The sequence below is a fragment of the Lynx canadensis genome, chromosome A3, assembly GCF_007474595.2.
Source record: "Lynx canadensis isolate LIC74 chromosome A3, mLynCan4.pri.v2, whole genome shotgun sequence".
Taxonomy (NCBI): Eukaryota; Metazoa; Chordata; class Mammalia; order Carnivora; family Felidae; genus Lynx; species Lynx canadensis.
Window position 1 is genome coordinate 51,309,418 of NC_044305.1, and position 19,846 is coordinate 51,329,263.

Sequence of the window (19,846 nt, forward strand, 5' to 3'; positions counted from 1 at the left end):
CTCAGAGCCTAGAGCCTACTTCTGATTCTGTGCCTCCCTCTCTCTCTCTGCCCCTCCCCCACTAGTGCTCTGTCTCTGTCTCTCAAAAATAAAAATATTAGAAAAATTTTTTAAAAGATGTCTATGAACACTGCTTCAAAAATATGTCATTTTGCTAGAAAATGTCAAGACCACAAAGATATATTCTAAGCCTTTGATGGAATCCTACTTCTGGTATAGTAGCCTAAGAAAAACACCTAAAATACACCCCTTCTAAAGCATATGAGGTGCTTCAAAAATGTAGAAGTATCTTAATTACTTAGCAATAGAGAAATGGTTAACTCAAACTCCACACCCAAAAAACAAATAATCCAGTGAAGAAATGGGCAGAAGACATGAATAAACACTTCTCTAAAGAAGACATCCGGATGGCCAACAGGCACATGAAAAGATGCTCAACGTCGCTCCCCATCAGGAAAATACAAATCAAAACCACACTCAGATACCACCTCATGCCAGTCAGAGTGACTAAAATGAACAAATCAGGAGACTACAGATGCTGGAGAGGATGTGGAGAAACGGGAACCCTCTTGCACTGGTGGTGGGAATGCAAACTGGTGGAGCCGCTCTGGAAAACAGTGTGGAGGTTCCTCAAAAAATTAAAAACTGATCTACCCTATGACTCAGCAATAGCACTGCTAGGTATTTGCCCAAGGGATAGAGGAGTGCTGATGCATAGGGGCACTTGTGCCCCAATGTTTATAGCAGCACTTTCAACAATAGCCAAATTATGGAATGAGCTTAAATGTCCATCAACTGATGAATGGATAAAGGAATTGTGCTTTATATATACAATGGAATACAACGTGGCAATGAGAAAGAATGAAATATGGCCTTTTGTAGCAACGTGGATGGAACTGGAGAGTGTTATACTAAGTGAAATAAGTCATACAGAGAAAGACAGATACCATATGTTTTCACTCTTATGTGGATCCTGAGAAACTTAACAGAAGACCACGGCAGAGAGGAAGGGGAAAAAAAAAAGGTTAGAGAGGGAGGGAGCCAAAACATAAGAGACTCTTAAAACCTGAGAATAAATTGAGGGTTGATGGGGGGTGGGAGGGAGGGGAAAGTGGGTCATGGGCATTGAGGAGGGCACCTGTTGGGATAAGCACTGGGTGTTGTATGGAAACCAATTTGACAATAAATTTCATATTTAAAAAAAAAGTGTATATCCACTCTGTGGACTAAAGATTATAAACAAGAAAAATATTAATAAGTAAAAACAATAAAAGCTAGGATACAAAGTCATATGTAATTAGACCACAGATATGATCAATAGGTACAGAAAATAAACATACAAGTTTGGAAGGACATATGTAGCCTTTCACAGTACCATCTAGGCACTACTGACTACTTCCTCCTTTTGAAATACTCATTGGCTTCTGTGACACCAATTTCTCCTAGTTTTCCTTCTACTTCTCTAGTCACTATCAGTCTTTCTGGCCGGTTCATCTTCACTCACTTGGTCATTAAATGTTGGCGTTCCTCAAATTCAGTATTAGCCAACACAGACTAATTAGCCCATACAAACTGATGACTCCCATATTTACATATCTAGCACAGACTCCTCTTTGTGTTGAGCTCTGGTCCCTTATATTGATGTCTATCAGACACATCCATTTTGGTATCTCAAACTCAGCTTGTCCAGAACTTACCAGATTAAGGAGGCTCAAACCCAGATGTACTCCAATATTTCCTATTTTGAGAGAATGCTACTGACATTCATCCAGTTGCAAAAGTCAGAAACCTGGGAACCAACTAGACACCTCAACTTATATACTAGATCCATTACGAAGTCTCATCTGTTTTACCTCCTAAATATTTTCTCAACAGTCTACTTCTAATTCCATAACCATGATTCTAATGCAAATTACTGTCTTAATTCATCTGAACTACTTAAGACTTTCCTAACTGTTCTCCAGCATCTGCTCTGGAGCCTTCACTGCAGTGAAGGATCTTCAAAAGCATAAATATGATGCTATTTTCTCCTTAAAGATCTTCACTGGTTTCCTACTAGTCTTAGTTATTATTTTCTGGAATGAAATTTCAAGCAAAATTGAAAAATTAGACACCTCAAGGAGAAATGTCTAAACTGTATGTTTATGGGTGAATGGAATTTAATAACTATTCACTATCTTAAGGCCATAATTCCAGTAAAATCTTCTATACTTAATCCCCTTCACCCTATATTTTAATATGAGATTTAAAATTGGTAAAGAATCAAAGTGATTTGGGGCACTTGGCTGGCTGAGTTGGTAGAGCACGTGACCCTTGATCTTGGGGTTGTGAGTTCAAGCCCCAAGTGGGGAAGAGGGGGAGGAGAAGGAAGAGAAGTATCATCATCACCATCATCATCAAAGTGATTTTTTTCAGAGTGAAATCTTTTAAATGAGACTACACATATGTAGGCAAGATAGAGTACACAGCATTACCTATAAAGCATTTCTGCCACACAAGTTACATAATACCAAAAAGAAGGATGCAGAAAAATTAAGAATGTGAGATACTCAACTGAGCTCTTCCACAAACTACCATAAAAATGGGAGGCAAGAAGGATGGTGGAGAAAGTGAAGTATCTTAAGTTTAAAGAGACTCGACCAAGACAACCACAAAGGCCTGGTTATATTTCTATTTTTGTTGTGGTGGTGAATTTTTTGTTAATACGTTTATTGAGACATAATTCATACACCATATAATTCACCTATTTAAAGTGTACAATTAAATGATTTTTAGTATATTCACACAGTTGTAAAACCATTATCATAATCAGTTTTAGAACATTTTCATCACCTACTCCCAAAAAACCCTAACCATTAGCAGTCATCCCAATACTGCCCCAACCACTGATCTGCCTTCTCTATATAGATTTACCTATTCTGGATTTTTCATATAAATGGAATCATACAATATGTGGTCTTTTGTGACTTGCTTCTGTCACTTTGAATATTTTCTTTCTTTTTTTTTTAAGGTTTGAGACTGGGTTCATTTGTTGTTTTTTTAAACGTTTATTTGAGAGAGAGAGAGAGAGAGAGAGAGAGAGAGAGAGAGAGAGAGAGTCAACGAGAAAGGAAAACAGAGGATCTGAAGCAGACTCTGTGCTGACCAGAGAGAACCCAATGCAGGGCTTGAACTCATGAACAGTGAGATCACGACCCGAGCCTAAGTCAGACACTTAACCAACAGAGGCCACTCAGGCGCCCCTACTTTCAATATTCTCAAGGTTCATTCATGTTGTAGTATGCATCAATACAGCATTTCTTTTTACCACCAAATAATATTCCACTGTATACATAGACCATATCCATTTATCCACCGATGGACACTTGGATTGTCCACTTTTTGGCTATTATGAATCACGCTGCTAGGAATGTTCATAGCATTCCTGCAAATTTCTGTGCGTACATATGCCTTCATCTCTCCTGTACATACCTAGGAATGGAAATGCTGACTTACATAGTAATCTATGTTAAATCTTTTCAGGAACTGCCAGACTATTTTCCAAAGGTGCTACAGTTTTATAATTTCACCAGCAGTATAGGAGTTTCAATTTCTTCATTTACATTTTGGTCACAATTAAGATTACCTAGTTTTTTGTTTTTTTAATTTGCCATCCTAGTGATGGGATGTGATATATCAAAATGGTTTTGATTTGCATTTCCCAAGTTAGTAATGTCGAGCATCATTTCATGTGCTTATTGACCAATTGTATATGATTTTTACAGAAATGTCTACTCAGATCCATAGTGCATTTTTAATTAGGTTTTCTTTTATATTACTAAGTTGTAAGGCTTTTAAAAATATATTTCAAATGGAAGTCCCTTATCAGATATATGATTTGAAAAATACTTTCTCTATTCAGTTGAACTGTCTTTAGACTTTCATGATGGTATCCTCTGGAGCATAAAAGTTAAAAAGAAAAAAAAGGTTTGTCTTAAATTTCATTTTTATTAGTTAGAATTTTCTCACCAATGGAGGTTTTTCTGTCTTCTGGTTTGGTCTTAACAACAATTAACATTTATTGAATATGTGTTTTTATCAGGCACTGTAAGAAGCTAGGGCTGTAGAGATGTAGAAGCCAAATTTGTTGGCAAAACTCCAAAGATCACCATGCTTCAACCCTGCTTTCTTCTCCCACTACTGCCCATTACTTTCTTCACATCTGGTACTCCAGCCATCCAGACCTTCTGTAAATAACTAACATACATTGCTCTTTTCCCCAATTCCATGTTTTCTTTCATGTTATTTCCATATACCCTTATTACTAAGATAAGATGAGCAAAACTGAATTTATTTAAGGTGTACAATGTGATGTTTTAATATATGTATACATTGTGAAATGGCTACCACAACCAAGATAATTAACATACCCATCATCTCACACAGTTACCTTTTATTTATTTTTGGTGGTGAGAACACACTTGAGATCCTAACAGGTCTGAGGTGAGATCTCACTGTAGGTTTGTTTTAATCTGTGCTTCTTGCTCTCAACAATAGCCAAATTATGGAAAGACCCTAAATGTCCATCAACTGATGAATGGATAAGGAAATTGTGGTTTATATACACAATGGAATACTACGTGGCAATGAGAAAGAATGAAATATGGCCTTTTGTAGTAATGTGGATGGAACTGGAGAGTGTGATACTAAGTGAAATAAGTCATACAGAGAAAGACAGATACCATATGGTTTCATTCTTATGTGGATCCTAAGAAACTTAACAGAAACCCAAGGGGGAAGGGAAGGAAAGGAAAAAAAAAGAGGTTAGAGTGGGAGAGAGCCAAAACATAAGACACTGTTAAAAACTGAGAACAGCTCTCTCTCCGTGGTATCTCACCGCTGCGTCAGTGCAGTTAGCCATCAGCAAATTAATGAGAGGAGAGAGGAGGCCCCTGCTCTTGGGCACCCGCAGGAACTTACTCCAGCTCCAGACACACCGTAAACACTTTCATCTAACGGAAGATAAGCTGTGAAATCGGATTTCTGAACCACAAGACACTTGTGTAAAAACTGCATTCCATGCCAGGCCTGAAATGTTGCAAAGCTCAGTTCGTATTTTCTTTTAGAAATTATTTTGGCGAGGAGAGAGGGAAGATGGCGGTGTAGGAGGACGCTGGGCTCAACGCGCGTCCTGCTGATCACTTAGATTCCACCTACACCTGCCTAAATAACCCAGAAAACCGCCAGAGGATTAGCAGAACGGAGTCTCTGGAGCCAAGCGCAGACGAGAGGCCCACGGAAGAGGGTAGGAAGGACAGCGAGGTGGTGCGCGCTCCACGGACTAGGGGGAGGGAGCCGGGGCAGAGGGGCGGCTCGCCGGCCAAGCAGAGCCCCCGAGTCTGGCTGGCAAAAGCGGAGGGGCCAGACGGACTGTGTTCCCACAGCAAGCGCAACTTAGCGTCTGGGAGGTCATAAGTTAACAGCTCTGCTCGGAAAGCGGGAAGGCTGGAGGACAAAGGGAGGGAGAGCTGCTGAGCCCCCAGACGACAGAGCTCAGTTTGGTGGGGAACAAAGGCGCTCGCCAGCGCCATCTCCCTCGCCCATCCCCCAGCCAAAATCCCAAAGGGAACCAGTTCCTGCCAAACACCCAACTCTGTGCTTCTGCGGAGCCAAACCTCCGGCAGTGGATCTGACTCCCTCCCGCTGCCACAGGGACCCTCCTGAAGTGGATCACCTAAGGAGAAGCGAGCTAAGCCTGCCCCTCCTGCCCCCGTGCACCTTGCCTACCCACCCCAGCTAATACGCCAGATCCCCAGCATCACAAGCCTGGCAGTGTGCAAGTAGCCCAGACGGGCCACGCCACCCCACAGTGAATCCCGCCCCTAGGAGAGGGGAAAAGAAGGCACACACCAGTCTGACTGTGGCCCCAGCGGTGGGCTGGGGGCAGACATCAGGTCGGACTGCGGCCCCGCCCACCAACTCCAGTTATACACCACAGCACAGGGGAAGTGCCCTGCAGGTCCTCACCACTCCAGGGACTATCCAAAACGACCAAACAGAAAAATTCCCCTCAGAAGAATCTCCAGGAAATAACAACAGCTAATGAACTGATCAAAAAGGATTTAGGGGCGCCTGGGTGGCGCAGTCGGTTAAGCGTCCGACTTCAGCCAGGTCACGATCTCGCGGTCCGTGAGTTTGAGCCCCGCGTCAGGCTCTGGGCTGATGGCTCGGAGCCTGGAGCCTGTTTCCGATTCTGTGTCTCCCTCTCTCTCTGCCCCTCGCCCGTTCATGCTCTGTCTCTCTCTGTCCCAAAAATAAATAAACGTTGAAAAAAAAATTTTTTTAAAAAATAAAAAAACAAAAAGGATTTAAATAATATAACAGAAAGTGAATTTAGAATAATAGTCACAAAATTAATCGCTGGGCTTGAAAACAGCATAGAGGACAGCAGAAAATCTATTGCTACAGAGATCAAGGGACTAAGGAACAGTCACGAGGAGCTGAAAAGCCCTTTAAATGAAATGCAAAACAAAATGGAAACCACGACGGCTCGGATTGAAGAGGCAGAGGCGAGAATAGGTGAACTAGAAGATAGAGTTATGGAAAAAGAGGAAGCTGAGAGAAACAGAGATAAAAAAATCCAGGAGTATGAGGGGAAAATTAGAGAACTAAGTGATACACTAAAAAGAAATAATATACGCATAACTGGTATCCCAGAGGAAGAAGAGAGAGGGAAAGGTGCTGAAGGGGTACTTGAAGAAATAATAGCTGAGAACTTCCCTGAACTGGGGAAGGAAAAAGGCATTGAAATGCAAGAGGCACAGAGAACTCCCTTCAGACATAACTTGAATCGATCTTCTGCACGACGTATCATAGTGAAACTGGCAAAACAAGGATAAAGAGAAAATTCTGAAAGCAGCTAGGGATAAACGTGCCCTCACATATAAAGGGAGACCTATAAGACTCGTGACTGATCTCTCTTTTGAAACTTGGCAGGCCAGAAAAGATTGGCACGAGATATTCAGTGTGCTAAACAGAAAAAAATATGCAGCCGAGAATCCTTTATCCAGCAAGTCTGTCATTTAGAATAGAAGGAGAGATAAAGGTCTTCCCAAACAAACAAAAACTGAAGGAATTTGTCACCACTAAACTAGCCCTACAAGAGATCCTAAGGGGGACCCTGTGAGACAAAGTGCCAGAGACATCACTACAAGCATAAAACATACAGACATCACAACAACTCTAAACCCGTATCTTTCTATAATAACACTGAATGTAAATGGATTAAATGCGCCAACCAAAACACATAGGGTATCAGAATGGATAAAATAACAAGACCCATCTATCTATTTGCTGTCTACAAGAGACTCATTTTAGACCTGAGGACACCTTTACATTGAAAGTGAGGGGATGGAGAACTATTTATCATGCTACTGGAAGCCAAAAGAAAGCTGGAGTAGCCATTCTTATATCAGACAAACTAGACTTTAAATTAAAGGCTGTAACAAGAGATGAAGAAGGGCATTATATAATAATTAAAGGATCTATCCATCAGGAAGACCTAACAATTATAAATGTCTATGCGCCGAATACCAGAGCCCCCAAATATATAAAACAATTACTCACAAACATAAGCAACCTTATTGACAAGAATGTGGGAATTGCAGGGGACTTTAATACTCCACTTACAGCAATGGATAGATCATCTAGACACACGGTCAATAAAGAAACGAGGGCCCTGAATGATACATTGGATCAGATGGACTTGACAGATATATTTAGAACTCTGCATCCCAAAGCAACAGAATATACTTTCTTCTCGAGTGCACATGATACATTCTCCAAGATAGATCACATACTGGGTCACAAAACAGCCCTTCATAAGTTTACAAGAATTGAGATCATACCATGCATACTTTCAGACCACAATGCTATGAAGCTTGAAATCAACCCCAGGAAAAAGTCTGGAAAACCTCCCAAAGCATGGAGGATAAAGAATACCCTACTAAAGAATGAGTGGGTCAACCAGGCAATTAGAGAAGAAATTAAAAAATATATGGAAACAAACGAAAATGAAAATACAACAATCCAGATGCTTTGGGATGCAGCGAAGGCAGTCCTGAGAGGAAAATACATTGCAATCCAGGCCTATCTCAAGAAACAAGAAAAATCCCAAATACAAAATCTAACAGCACACCTAAAGGAAACAGAAGCAGAACAGCAAATTCAGCTTAAATCCTGCAAAAGAAGAGAAATAATAAAGATCAGAGCAGAAATAAACAATATAGAATCTAAAAAAACTGTAGAGCAGATCAACGAAACCAAGAGTTGGTTTTTTGAAAAAATAAACAAAATTGACAAACCTCTAGCCAGGCTTCTCAAAAAGAAAAGGGAGATGACCCAAATAGATAAAATCATGAATGAAAATGGAATTATTACAACCAATCCCTCAGAGATACAAGCAATTATCAGGGAATACTATGAAAAATTATATGCCAACAAACTGGACAACCTGGAAGAAATGGACAAATTCCTAAACACCCACACTCTTCCAAAACTCAATCAGGAGGAAAGAGAAAGCTTGAACAGACCCATAACTGGCCAAGAAATTGAATCGGTCATCAAAAATCTCCCAACAAGTAAGAGTCCAGGACCAGATGGCTTCCCAGGGGAGTTCTACCAGACGTTTAAAGCAGAGATAATACCTATCCTTCTCAAGCTATTCCAAGAAATAGAAGGGGAAGGAAAACTTCCAGACTCATTCTATGAAGCCAGCATTACTTTGATTCCTAAACCAGACAGAGACCCAGTAAAAAAAGAGAACTACAGGCCAATATCCCTGATGAATATGGATGCAAAAATTCTCAATAAGATACTAGCAAATCGAATTCAACGGCATATAAAAAGAATTATTCACCATGATCAAGTGGGATTCATTCCTGGGATGCAGGGCTGGTTCAACATTTGCAAATCAATCAACATGATACATCACATTAACAACAAAAAAAGATAAGAACCATATGATCCTGTCAATCGATGCAGAAAAGGCCTTTGACAAAATCCAGGACCGTTTCTTAATAAAAACCCTTGAGAAAGTCGGGATAGAAGGAACATACTTACACATCATAAAAGCCATTTATGAAAAGCCCACAGCTAACATCATCCTCAATGGGGAAAAACTGAGAGCTTTTTCCCTGAGATTAGGAACACGACAGGGATGCCCACTCTCACCGCTGTTGTTTAATATAGTGCTGGAAGTTCTAGCATCAGCAATCAGACAACAAAAGGAAATCAAAGGCATCAAAATTAGCAAAGATGAAGTCAAGCTTTCGCTTTTTGCAGATGACATGATATTATACATGGAAAATCCGACAGACTCCACCAAAAGTCTGCTAGAACTGATACATGAATTCAGCAAAGTTGCAGGATACAAAATCAATGTCCAGAAATCAGTGCATTCTTATACACTAACAATGAAGCAACAGAAAGACAAATAAAGAAACTGATCCCATTCACAATTGCACCAAGAAGCATAAAATACCTAGGAATAAATCTAACCAAAGATGTAAAAGATCTGTATGCTGAAAACTATAGAAAACTTATGAAGGTAATTGGAGAAGATTTAAAGAAATGGAAAGACATTCCCTGCTCATGGATTGGAAGAATAAATATTGTCAAAATGTCAATACTACCCAAAGCTATCTACACATTCAATGCAATCCCAATCAAAATTGCACCAGCATTCTTCTCGAAACTAGAACAAGTAATCCTAAAATTCATATGGAACCACAAAAGGCCCCGAACAGCCAAAGTAATTTTGAAGAAGACCAAAGCAGGAGGCATCACAATCCCAGACTTTAGCCTCTACTACAAAGAAGTCATCATCAAGACAGCATGGTATTGGCACAAAAACAGACACATAGACCAATGGAATAGAATAGAAACCCCAGAACTAGACCCACAAACGTATGGCCAACTAATCTTTGACAAAGCAGGAAAGAACATCCAAAGGAAAAGAGACAGTCTCTTTAACAAATGGTGCTGGGAGAACTGGACAGCAACATGCAGAAGGTTGAAACTAGACCACTTTCTCACACCATTCACAAAAATAAACTCAAAATGGATAAAGGACCTGAATGTGAGACAGGAAACCATCAAAACCCTGGAAGGGGAAAGCAGGAAGACCTCTCTGACCTCAGCCGTAGCAATCTCTTACTTGACACACCCCCAAAGGCAAGGGAATTAAAAGCAACAATGAATTCCTGGGACCTTATGAAGATAAAAAGCTTCTGCACAGCAAAGGAAACAACCAACAAAACTAAAAGGCAACCAACGGAATGGGAAAAGATATTTGCAAATGACATATCAGACAAAGGGCTAGTATCCAAAATCTATAAAGAGCTCACCAAATTCCACACCCGAAAAACAAATAACCCAGTGAAGAAATGGGCAGAAAACATGAATAGACACTTCTCTAAAGAAGACATCCGGATGGCCAACAGGCACATGAAAAGATGATCAACGTTGCTCCTCATCAGGGAAATACAAATCAAAACCACACTCAGATACCACCTCACGCCAGTCAGAGAGGCCAAAATGAACAAATCAGGAGACTATAGATGCTGGAGAGGATGTGGAGAAATGGGAACCCTCTTGCACTGTTGGTGAGAATGCAAATTGGTGCAGCCGCTCTGGAAAGCAGTGTGGAGGTTCCTCAGAAAATTAAAAATAGACCTACCCTATGACCCAGCAATAGCACTGCTAGGAATTTACCCAAGGGATACAGAAGTACTGATGCATAGGGGCACTTGTACCCCAATGTTTATAGCAGCACTCTCAACAATAGCCAAATTATGGAAAGAGCCTAAATGTCCATCAACTGATGAATGGATAAATTGTGGTTTATATACACAATGGAGTACTATGTGGCAATGAGAAAGAATGAAATATGGCCCTTTGTAGCAACATGGATGGGACTGGAGAGTGTTATGCTAAGTGAAATAAGCCATACAGAGAAAGACAGATACCATATGGTTTCACTCTTATGTGGATCCTGAGAAACTTAACAGAAACCCATGGGGGAGGGGAAGGGAAAAAAAAAAAAAAAAAAAGGAGGTTAGAGTGGAAGAGAGCCAAAGCATAAGAGACACTTAAAAACTGAGAACAAACTGAGGGTTGATGGGGGGTGTGAGGGAGGGGAGGGTGGGTGATGGGTATTGAGGAGGGCACCTTTTGGGATGAGCACTGGGTGTTGTATGGAAACCAATTTGAGAATAAACTTCATATATTGAAAAAAAAATAACACTGATGCAGTGGCAGAAACAAAACAAAGCATAAGGCGGGGATGGGCGCCTGGGTGGCTCAGTCAATTAGGCGTCTGATTGCTGATTTCAGCTCAGGACATGATCTCATGATTTGTGGGACTGAGCCCTGCACTGGACTTCTGCTCTGTCAGGAGCTTGGGAATCCCTGCTTGAGAGTCTCTCTCTTCTCTCTCTGCCCCTCCCTTGCTCACTCACTCACTCTCTCTCAAAATAAAAAATACATATATAAATACATAAATAAATAAATAAGAAAGGATATGGGCTTAATTACACAAAAATGTAAAACTTTTATACAACATAGACTACTACTCATTCTAAAATTCATATGGAATCTCCAGGCACAGTGAACAGACAAAAAACAATCTTGAAAAAGAACAAAGTAAGGTCTCACACTTCCTGATTTCAAACTTGCTGCAAAGCTACAGTAATCACAACAGTGTCATATTCACATGGAGATATAAAAACCAATGAGACAGAGAGCCCAGAAATAAGCCCTCACATACATGGTTAAATAATGTTTGTCAAGGGTGCCAAGACCACTCAATGGGGAAAAGGACAGTCTCTTCAACAAACGGTGAGGGGAAAACTGGATATTCACTTGTGAAAAATGAAGTGGACCCTTATCTTACACCAGAGACAAAAAATTAACTGAAAATTAATCAGAGCCTTAAATATAACTAAAATTGCACTAATTTCTAGAAGCATTACTTGGCTTATGGCACTTTTCTTCCACCTTCAAAGCTAGCAAACATGGGCTGAGTCTCTGACCTGTTCTTCTGCTTTGTCTGGTTAAAAACTCACATGACTACTGGACCCACTCAGACAACCTGGTCAATCTCTATTGGAAAGTCAGCTGATTAGCAAACCGTAATTCACTTCTGCCATATAACATAACATATGGAAAGGTTCCAGGGATTAGGATATGAGTATCTTGAAAGCCATTATTCTGCCAAGCAGAAAAGGCATTTAGAAGAAACATTTTAGTTACGTAAAGATGAAAACTGGAAATAATTTTGTCAAATGAAACCCTAGCCAATATTTAACAATTATATAATTGTTTCTGAAAACACTAAACAAACAACTTTAGATGTCTACTCTTCAAAGTTTTAATATATTTCTTGTAGAATATAGTTGTCAACCTCTAATGACCATATATACTAACTAGAAATCATGAGTACTAATATCCAAATTAATGTCTGTAACTTAAGAAAATGGTCATTTCTTTTTGTTAACGAGAAACCCCTTACAAATAGACTTTTCATCCCTTCATGACAAAAAGTAAAACAAAATTATTTTAGTGGAAATCATGTGTTATCAATCAGGAATTGTTCGTATCACTGATCATTTGCCTAACTCTAGTATACAATTATTTTGCCATTTCTGGATTAAGATGTTAACTTCTAGTCTCTATCTTTAAAAAGAATTCCCATTATTTTAAGAAAAATAAAAGTATGAATTAATTTTAATTAAGTCTGAAATGAATCTTTTCAGAACTATTGGTATGGTCAATTTTCAATCAAAAATATTTTCAATATTTTTTCCCTTATAACATATACAATAGGCTTTCCAGTTTTGATCTTCATAAGTCATATATATCAAATCAATAAACAAACCTTTATACACTTCTCCTGAATATCATTTCTCTGAGAAGCAAATTTCAGTAGGGGCTTTTCACCATCCATTCCAGATTCTTCGCTTTTTAATTTACTAAGGTGGTGATCTGAAATCCAGTCCATGAAGACAGTTAAAAGTTCATAAACTTGTGCATTAAGTGGTGCCTATATGTAAAAAATTAAACCAAACATATATTTCAGTTCACAACCTGATAAAATTTCAAAGACAAGTTTTAAATTTGGGGATTATAGAAAAAGTTACTTAAAGAATGCCATTAAAATATGTATTGAATGACAAAGCTTCTCCAAACAAAGGAAATTCCAAATCAAACACTTCCATTTAACGTAAGAAACAAGTTAAATGATGGCTGAGACAAGGGGAGAAAACTCATCTTAAAAATGAAATTGAAAGAACTTTGCCTTATTACCAAAAAAAGAATTTTCATAAAAATTCTTTACCTAAGTTTGATAACATAATAAAATTGGCCTTAACTCAAAAGTATATACCATCATAGCTAAAATATTTTAATAAATTTAAAGATTTAGAAAGTTAAAACAATTTCCACCAAAGAACTTTGTATTTTCTTCTTCCCAAAAAAGTTGTTTCTTTGTTTTTATAACATTCTATAAACAGGATATGAAAATTTTCCTGGAAATCCTCCTCTCTGAGAGTCTATCAAAGCGAAGTAAAGAACAAAATGCCAGAAAAATTTATAGATTCAATTACACCGATTTTAGTATTCTTTCAAATCACTTTTAGTCAATTTAATTCTACATTGACCACACATCTACCTTAAACAGGGAACTACACTAGATTTAGTTTTTTAGAAATCTGAAAAGACAAAGAAACAAAAGCAAATAAATAAAAAAGTAACATTAAGCAGACAGCAATCTACAAAATCAGAATGAGATTAGAGTTACATTATTCTGAATGAGTAATTTTAACCTGTTTTCTTCAAATGGAAACTTTAGATAACTTCAGTCATCATTAAGTACCGAGTAGAAATAAAACTGAGTTAATACAACATGGAAGGCTGTATAAGAGGAAAAAGGTCAGAGTGGGGGTATGAAATATTTCCATTTAAAACCACAAAAAATATTTCTGAACATATGTGCTACCTGGCAGAGGCCAGTGGCAGGCCAGGGCAGTGGCAGACAGGGGCAAGTCCTATTTGTAGAGGAAATCGTAGTTCCAGGAGGTAGAGAAGGTAGATCTTACGCCCAGAGACTTCAGGAAAGATGTGCAGGTTGGTGCTATACCCTCTGTGCAATCTCCTTCCACCCACCTGGATGGAACCCTGAGGGCGTGGGCCAGCATGATGACAAGAATGTGGTTACTATCCTCATATGTGGCCTCTACCTCCTGGTGGCAGAATTCCTTTACAGTGCACCCACCTTCAATGAAGTGCTCATACTACAGGAAGCCTGAGGTGAACAGTTGCAGGTAGACTAACAGAAAGTCCAAGGTCCTCTGGTTATTGAAGGAGGGCAGCAAGTTGGCTACTTAGGTCTGCTTCTCCATCTGCTCAGTTAGGTCTATAAACATGGTTTGGAAATCTTCAACTGTGAACAGTGAAGTCCTGGGAAACCAGGTCTTCTTTGATCTTGGCAGATACGGGCTTGAACTGCTAAAACTCCCTGCTGACATCCAGCAGCATTTCCATGTGGAGAATTCAAAACCTCGATAGAAGCTGTTCATATAAGGCCATCTGGGTAGCTCAGCAGTTAAGTATCCCACTTCAGCGTTAAGTCATGATCTCCCAGTTTGTGGGTTTGAGCCCTATATTTGGCTCTCTGCTGGCAGCACGGAGCCCACTTTGGAGGCTCTATCTCCCTCTCTCTCTTTGTCCCTCCCCTCTCTCAGAAATAAATAAACATTTAAGAAGAAGGAGGAGGAGGAGGAGGAGGAGGTGGAGCAGCAGCAGCAGCAGCTCACATAAAGCATGGTCTTGCAGATGTATGAGAACTTTTGGTGGAGGTGCTCAATCTTCCAGTGATAGATGTCATCCAGCATATTCCCTGCATAGGATGGTGAGTTCTAGTAGCTCCAAGAAGAGAAGGTTCTGTATAGCAATCTTTTGCTGAATTTGGTCCTGAGTCATGATGTCTTCATCATAAGCCAGACAGTTAACACCTTCAGAGTCACACTGCCCAATGGTGGCTCCTGATTTTACTACTCAGATTCCACAAAAATCTTTAAACAGTGCTGTGTTCCCACTTTATGAAAATAAGTAGAGGATTTATAAAAATTATTAAAAGCCCACATTGAGATATCACTACTCACCCACCGAAAAGGTCAAAATGAAAAAGACTGAAAACAAATGTTGGCAAGGTTGTGGAGCAATCACAAAATTCATAGGAGTATAAAATGGTACAACAGCTTTGGAAAACTGGCAGTTTCATGAAAAGTCAAATATCTATGACCCATAAATTCTGGCCTTAGTTGTATTTCCAAGATGAATGAAAACACATGTCCGCTAAAAGCCTTGTACACAAATATTCTTAACAGCTTTATTCATAATAGACAAAAAATAGAAATAGCCCAGGTGTCTATCAACAGAAGAATAAACAAATTCTGTGATACAGCCATAGAATAGAATACTACTGACCAACTACAGAGGAACAAACTATTGATACACCCAATGTTATAATGAGTAAAATAAGCCTTACCCAAATGAATGCATACTATACAATCTCATTGACCTAAGTTCTAAAATAGGTAAAATGAATTCATGGTGATAGAATGCAGATTAACAGCTACTTCTTACAAGGAAGAGCTGAGAAAGGACAAGGGAACTTTCTAGAGTGATGGAAATATTCTCTATCTAGTTGTAGGTTACAGGAGTATAGGCATTCTTCAATACTGACCAAACTATATACTTAACAATATACATTATGTTACTGTAATTTATGCCTCAATGTAAAAAAATCCTTAGGAAAAAATAAATAAATTAGAGCTCATTCAGGTGTGGACTGCAGTCTCGACAGAAAACATTGAAAGCTTATGGGTTCTTGAAACACAATGAATAATAAAGCTCTTATTAAGCTTAAGGTCCTGTGATCTGTCAATGTTACTAGGCCTGAAACACTACTGAAATACTTTGTTTTGCTTTTGTAAATAGAAGCGTATTAGAAACATTATACAGCTATTTCTCTGTAAATGAATTATTATGGTGAATCTTTCCTATCAAAAAGGATAGGGAAAAAAAGGTTCAAGAACAAAGAGAAAAAATGTCTTTGCCTTCTATTGGAGAAATTTTCAATCACATCATACCTTGTGAGTTTTTGAGACTGGTACTTTTTCTTGTCTTAAACTTTTCATTTCGTTAGCAGCATGGGAATTTCCTTTCAGTCTCTGTATTGTCATAAACTCGTATTTCCTCTGCAACAGTGCATATCCATGAATTAAAACACAATTGTATTAAATGTGAGAAAACCCAAAGGCAATCATTTAAAATTCACTTGTGCAGGCAGCTTACCTGTAAATTATCTAAACGAGCTTGAACTCTCTTAGCCTGAATCTCCATCTTCTTGTTTTCTTCACTTACTTCATTTAACTACAGTGAGAAAATATTAAATATTTCAATATAAAACTTAAGCTGATTTCATACTAAAGATTTCCAAAATAATCTACTATCTTACCTAGTCTGCCTACCAAACAATGTAACAAAACGGAGGTAGCATTCATGATTAAAGAAAATCACAGCTGAGGGTAACTAGACTTATCTTGGAAATAATTTTGAAATGTATAAAAATATTGAATCACTATGATATACACCTGAAATTAATAGGATATTGTATGTCAATTATACTTCAATAAAATAATATAAAATTTTTTTTTTTAATTTTTTTTTTCAACGTTTATTTATTTTTGGGACAGAGAGAGACAGAGCATGAACGGGGGAGGGTCAGAGAGAGAGGGAGACACAGAATCGGAAACAGGCTCCAGGCTCCGAGCCATCAGCCCAGAGCCCGATGCGGGGCTCGAACTCACGGACCGCGAGATCGTGACCTGGCTGAAGTCGGACGCTTAACCGACTGCGCCATCCAGGCGCCCCTAAAATTTTTAATTAAAACAAAACACACCTAAAAATCATCATTAGTCCTCAAAATACTAACAGTATCTAAGTTTACTGCATTCTATAAAAATCTGTTAAGTCTCCTGATATCTTACAAGTATATGTTTTAATGGGAAAGATCTTTTAATTGAACTATTTATTGAACTATAATGTATGTATAGAAAAGTGTACAAATCCTTAAAGCATTCAGTGTAATAAACTATTGAAATAGGATTAGTATATAAATTTGGGAAGAACTGTCATGCTTAAAAATATTGACTCTTCCCACCTAGGAGCATAACATAAACTTCAATTTATTTAGGTCTTCTTTATTTTATCTTAAAAATGTTTTGTACCTTTCAGTATATATGTTATAGACATCTTTGTTTAGATTTAACCAGGATAGCTAATATTTTTTGATGTTATTATCTGTATCTTTCAATAAATAACATTTATTATCTGATTTTTGGTATATAAAAATACACCTGGTTTTTGTTTTTTTTTAATTTTTACTATTTTTTTTTCAACATATGAAATTTATTGTCAAATTGGTTTCCATACAACACCCAGTGCTCATCCCAAAAGGTGCCCTCCTCAATACCCATCACCCACCCTCCCCTCCCTCACACCCCCCATCAACCCTCAGTTTGTTCTCAGTTTTTAAGAGTCTTTTATGCTTTGGCTCTCTCCCACTCTAACCTCTTTTTTTTTTTTTCCTTCCCCTCCCCCATGGGTTTCTGTTAAGTTTCTCAAGATCCACATAAGAGCGAAACCATATGGTATCTGTCTTTCTCTGTATGGCTTATTTCACTTAGCATAACACTCGCCAGTCCCATCCACGTTACTACAAAAGGCCATATTTCATTCTTTCTCATTGCCACGTAGTACTCCATTGTGTATATAAACCACAATTTCTTTATCCATTCATCAGTTGATGGACATTTAGGCTCTTTCCATAATTTGGCTATTGTTGAGAGTGCTGCTATAAACATTGGGGTACAAGTGCCCCTATGCATCAGTACTTCTGTATCCCTTGGGTAAATTCCTAGCAGTGCTATTGCTGGGTCATAGGGTAGGTCTATTTTTAATTTTCTGAGGAACCTCCACACTGCTTTCCAGAGCGGCTGCACCAATTTGCATTCCCACCAACAGTGCAAGAGGGTTCCCATTTCTCCACATCCTCTCCAGCATCTATAGTCGCCTGATTTGTTCATTTTGGCCACTCTGACTGGCGTGAGGTGATATCTGAGTGTGGTTTTGATTTGTATTTCCCTGATAAGGAGCGACGTTGAGCATCTTTTCATGTGCCTGTTGGCCATCCGGATGTCTTCTTTAGAGAAGTGTCTATTCATGTTTTCTGCCCATTTCTTCACTGGGTTATTTGTTTTTCGGGTGTGGAATTTGGTGAGCTCTTTATAGATTTTGGATACTAGCCCTTTGTCTGATATGTCATTTGCAAATATCTTTTCCCATTCCGTTGGTTGCCTTTTAGTTTTGTTGGTTGTTTCCTTTGCTGTGCAGAAGCTTTTTATCTTCATAAGGTCCCAGGAATTCATTGTTGCTTTTAATTCCCTTGCCTTTGGGGATGTGTCAAGTAAGAGATTGCTACGGCTGAGGTCAGAGAGGTCTTTTCCTGCTTTCTCCTCTAGGGTTTTGATGGTTTCCTGTCTCACATTCAGGTCCTTTATCCATTTTGAGTTTATTTTTGTGAATGGTGTGAGAAAGTGGTCTAGTTTCAACCTTCTGCATGTTGCTGTCCAGTTCTCCCAGCACCATTTGTTAAAGAGACTGTCTCTTTTCCTTTGGATGTTCTTTCCTGCTTTGTCAAAGATTAGTTGGCCATGCTTTTGTGGGTCTAGTTCTGGGGTTTCTATTCTATTCCATTGGTCTATGTGTCTGTTTTTGTGCCAATACCATGCTGTCTTGATGATGACTTCTTTGTAGTAGAGGCTAAAGTCTGGGATTGTGATGCCTCCTGCTTTGGTCTTCTTCTTCAAAATTCCTTTGGCTATTCAGGGCCTTTTGTGGTTCCATATGAATTTTAGGATTACTTGTTCTAGTTTCGAGAAGAATGCTGGTGCAATTTTGATTGGGATTGCATTGAATGTGTAGATAGCTTTGGGTAGTATTGACATTTTGACAATATTTATTCTTCCAATCCATGAGCAGGGAATGTCTTTCCATTTCTTTAAATCTTCTCCAATTACCTTCATAAGTTTTCTATAGTTTTCAGCATACAGATCTTTTACATCTTTGGTTAGATTTATTCCTAGGTATTTTATGCTTCTTGGTGCAATTGTGAATGGGATCAGTTTCTTTGTCTTTCTGTTGCTTCATTGTTAGTGTATAAGAATGCACTGATTTCTGTACATTGATTTTGTATCCTGCAACTTTGCTGAATTCATGTATCAGTTCTAGCAGACTTTTGGTGGAGTCTATCGGATTTTCCATGTATAATATCATGTCATCTGCAAAAAGCGAAAGCTTGACTTCATCTTTGCCAATTTTGATGCCTTTGATTACCTTTTGTTGTCTGATTGCTGATGCTAGCACTTCCAACACTATTATAAACAACAGCGGTGAGAGTGGGCATCCCTGTCGTGTTCCTGATCTCAGGGAAAAAGCTCTGAGTTTTTCCCCATTGAGGATGATGTTAGCTGTGGGCTTTTCATAAATGGCTTTTATGATGTTTAAGTATGTTTCTTCTATCCTGACTTTCTGAAGGGTTTTTATTAAGAAGGTTGAATTTGTCAAATGCCTTTTCTGCATCAATTGACAGGATCATATTGTTCTTTTATTAATGTGATGTATCACGTTGATTGATTTGCGAATGTTGAACCAGCCCTGCATCCCAGGAATGAATCCCACTTGA

General features: G+C 38.7%; 1 protein-coding gene and 1 pseudogene across 5 annotated transcripts in view; both read right to left on the reverse strand.

The window, feature by feature from the left end:
• The window catches only part of CCDC138 (coiled-coil domain containing 138), a 141,566-nt gene that overhangs the window by 83,259 nt on the left and 38,461 nt on the right, over window positions 1–19,846 (reverse strand). For 4 of the 5 annotated variants that reach the window (XM_030310274.1, XM_030310269.1, XM_030310271.1 and 1 more), the window contains 3 exons: window positions 16,396–16,473; window positions 16,191–16,298; window positions 12,917–13,081 (listed from right to left, as the gene is read on the reverse strand). In XM_030310274.1, coding sequence (XP_030166134.1) covers window positions 12,917–13,081; window positions 16,191–16,298; window positions 16,396–16,473 — 351 coding nt within the window. The remainder of the gene's footprint in view (window positions 1–12,916; window positions 13,082–16,190; window positions 16,299–16,395; window positions 16,474–19,846) is intronic. The other variant, XM_030310270.1, reaches the window with a different exon arrangement.
• Window positions 14,085–15,273, reverse strand: LOC115509804 (annotated as a pseudogene).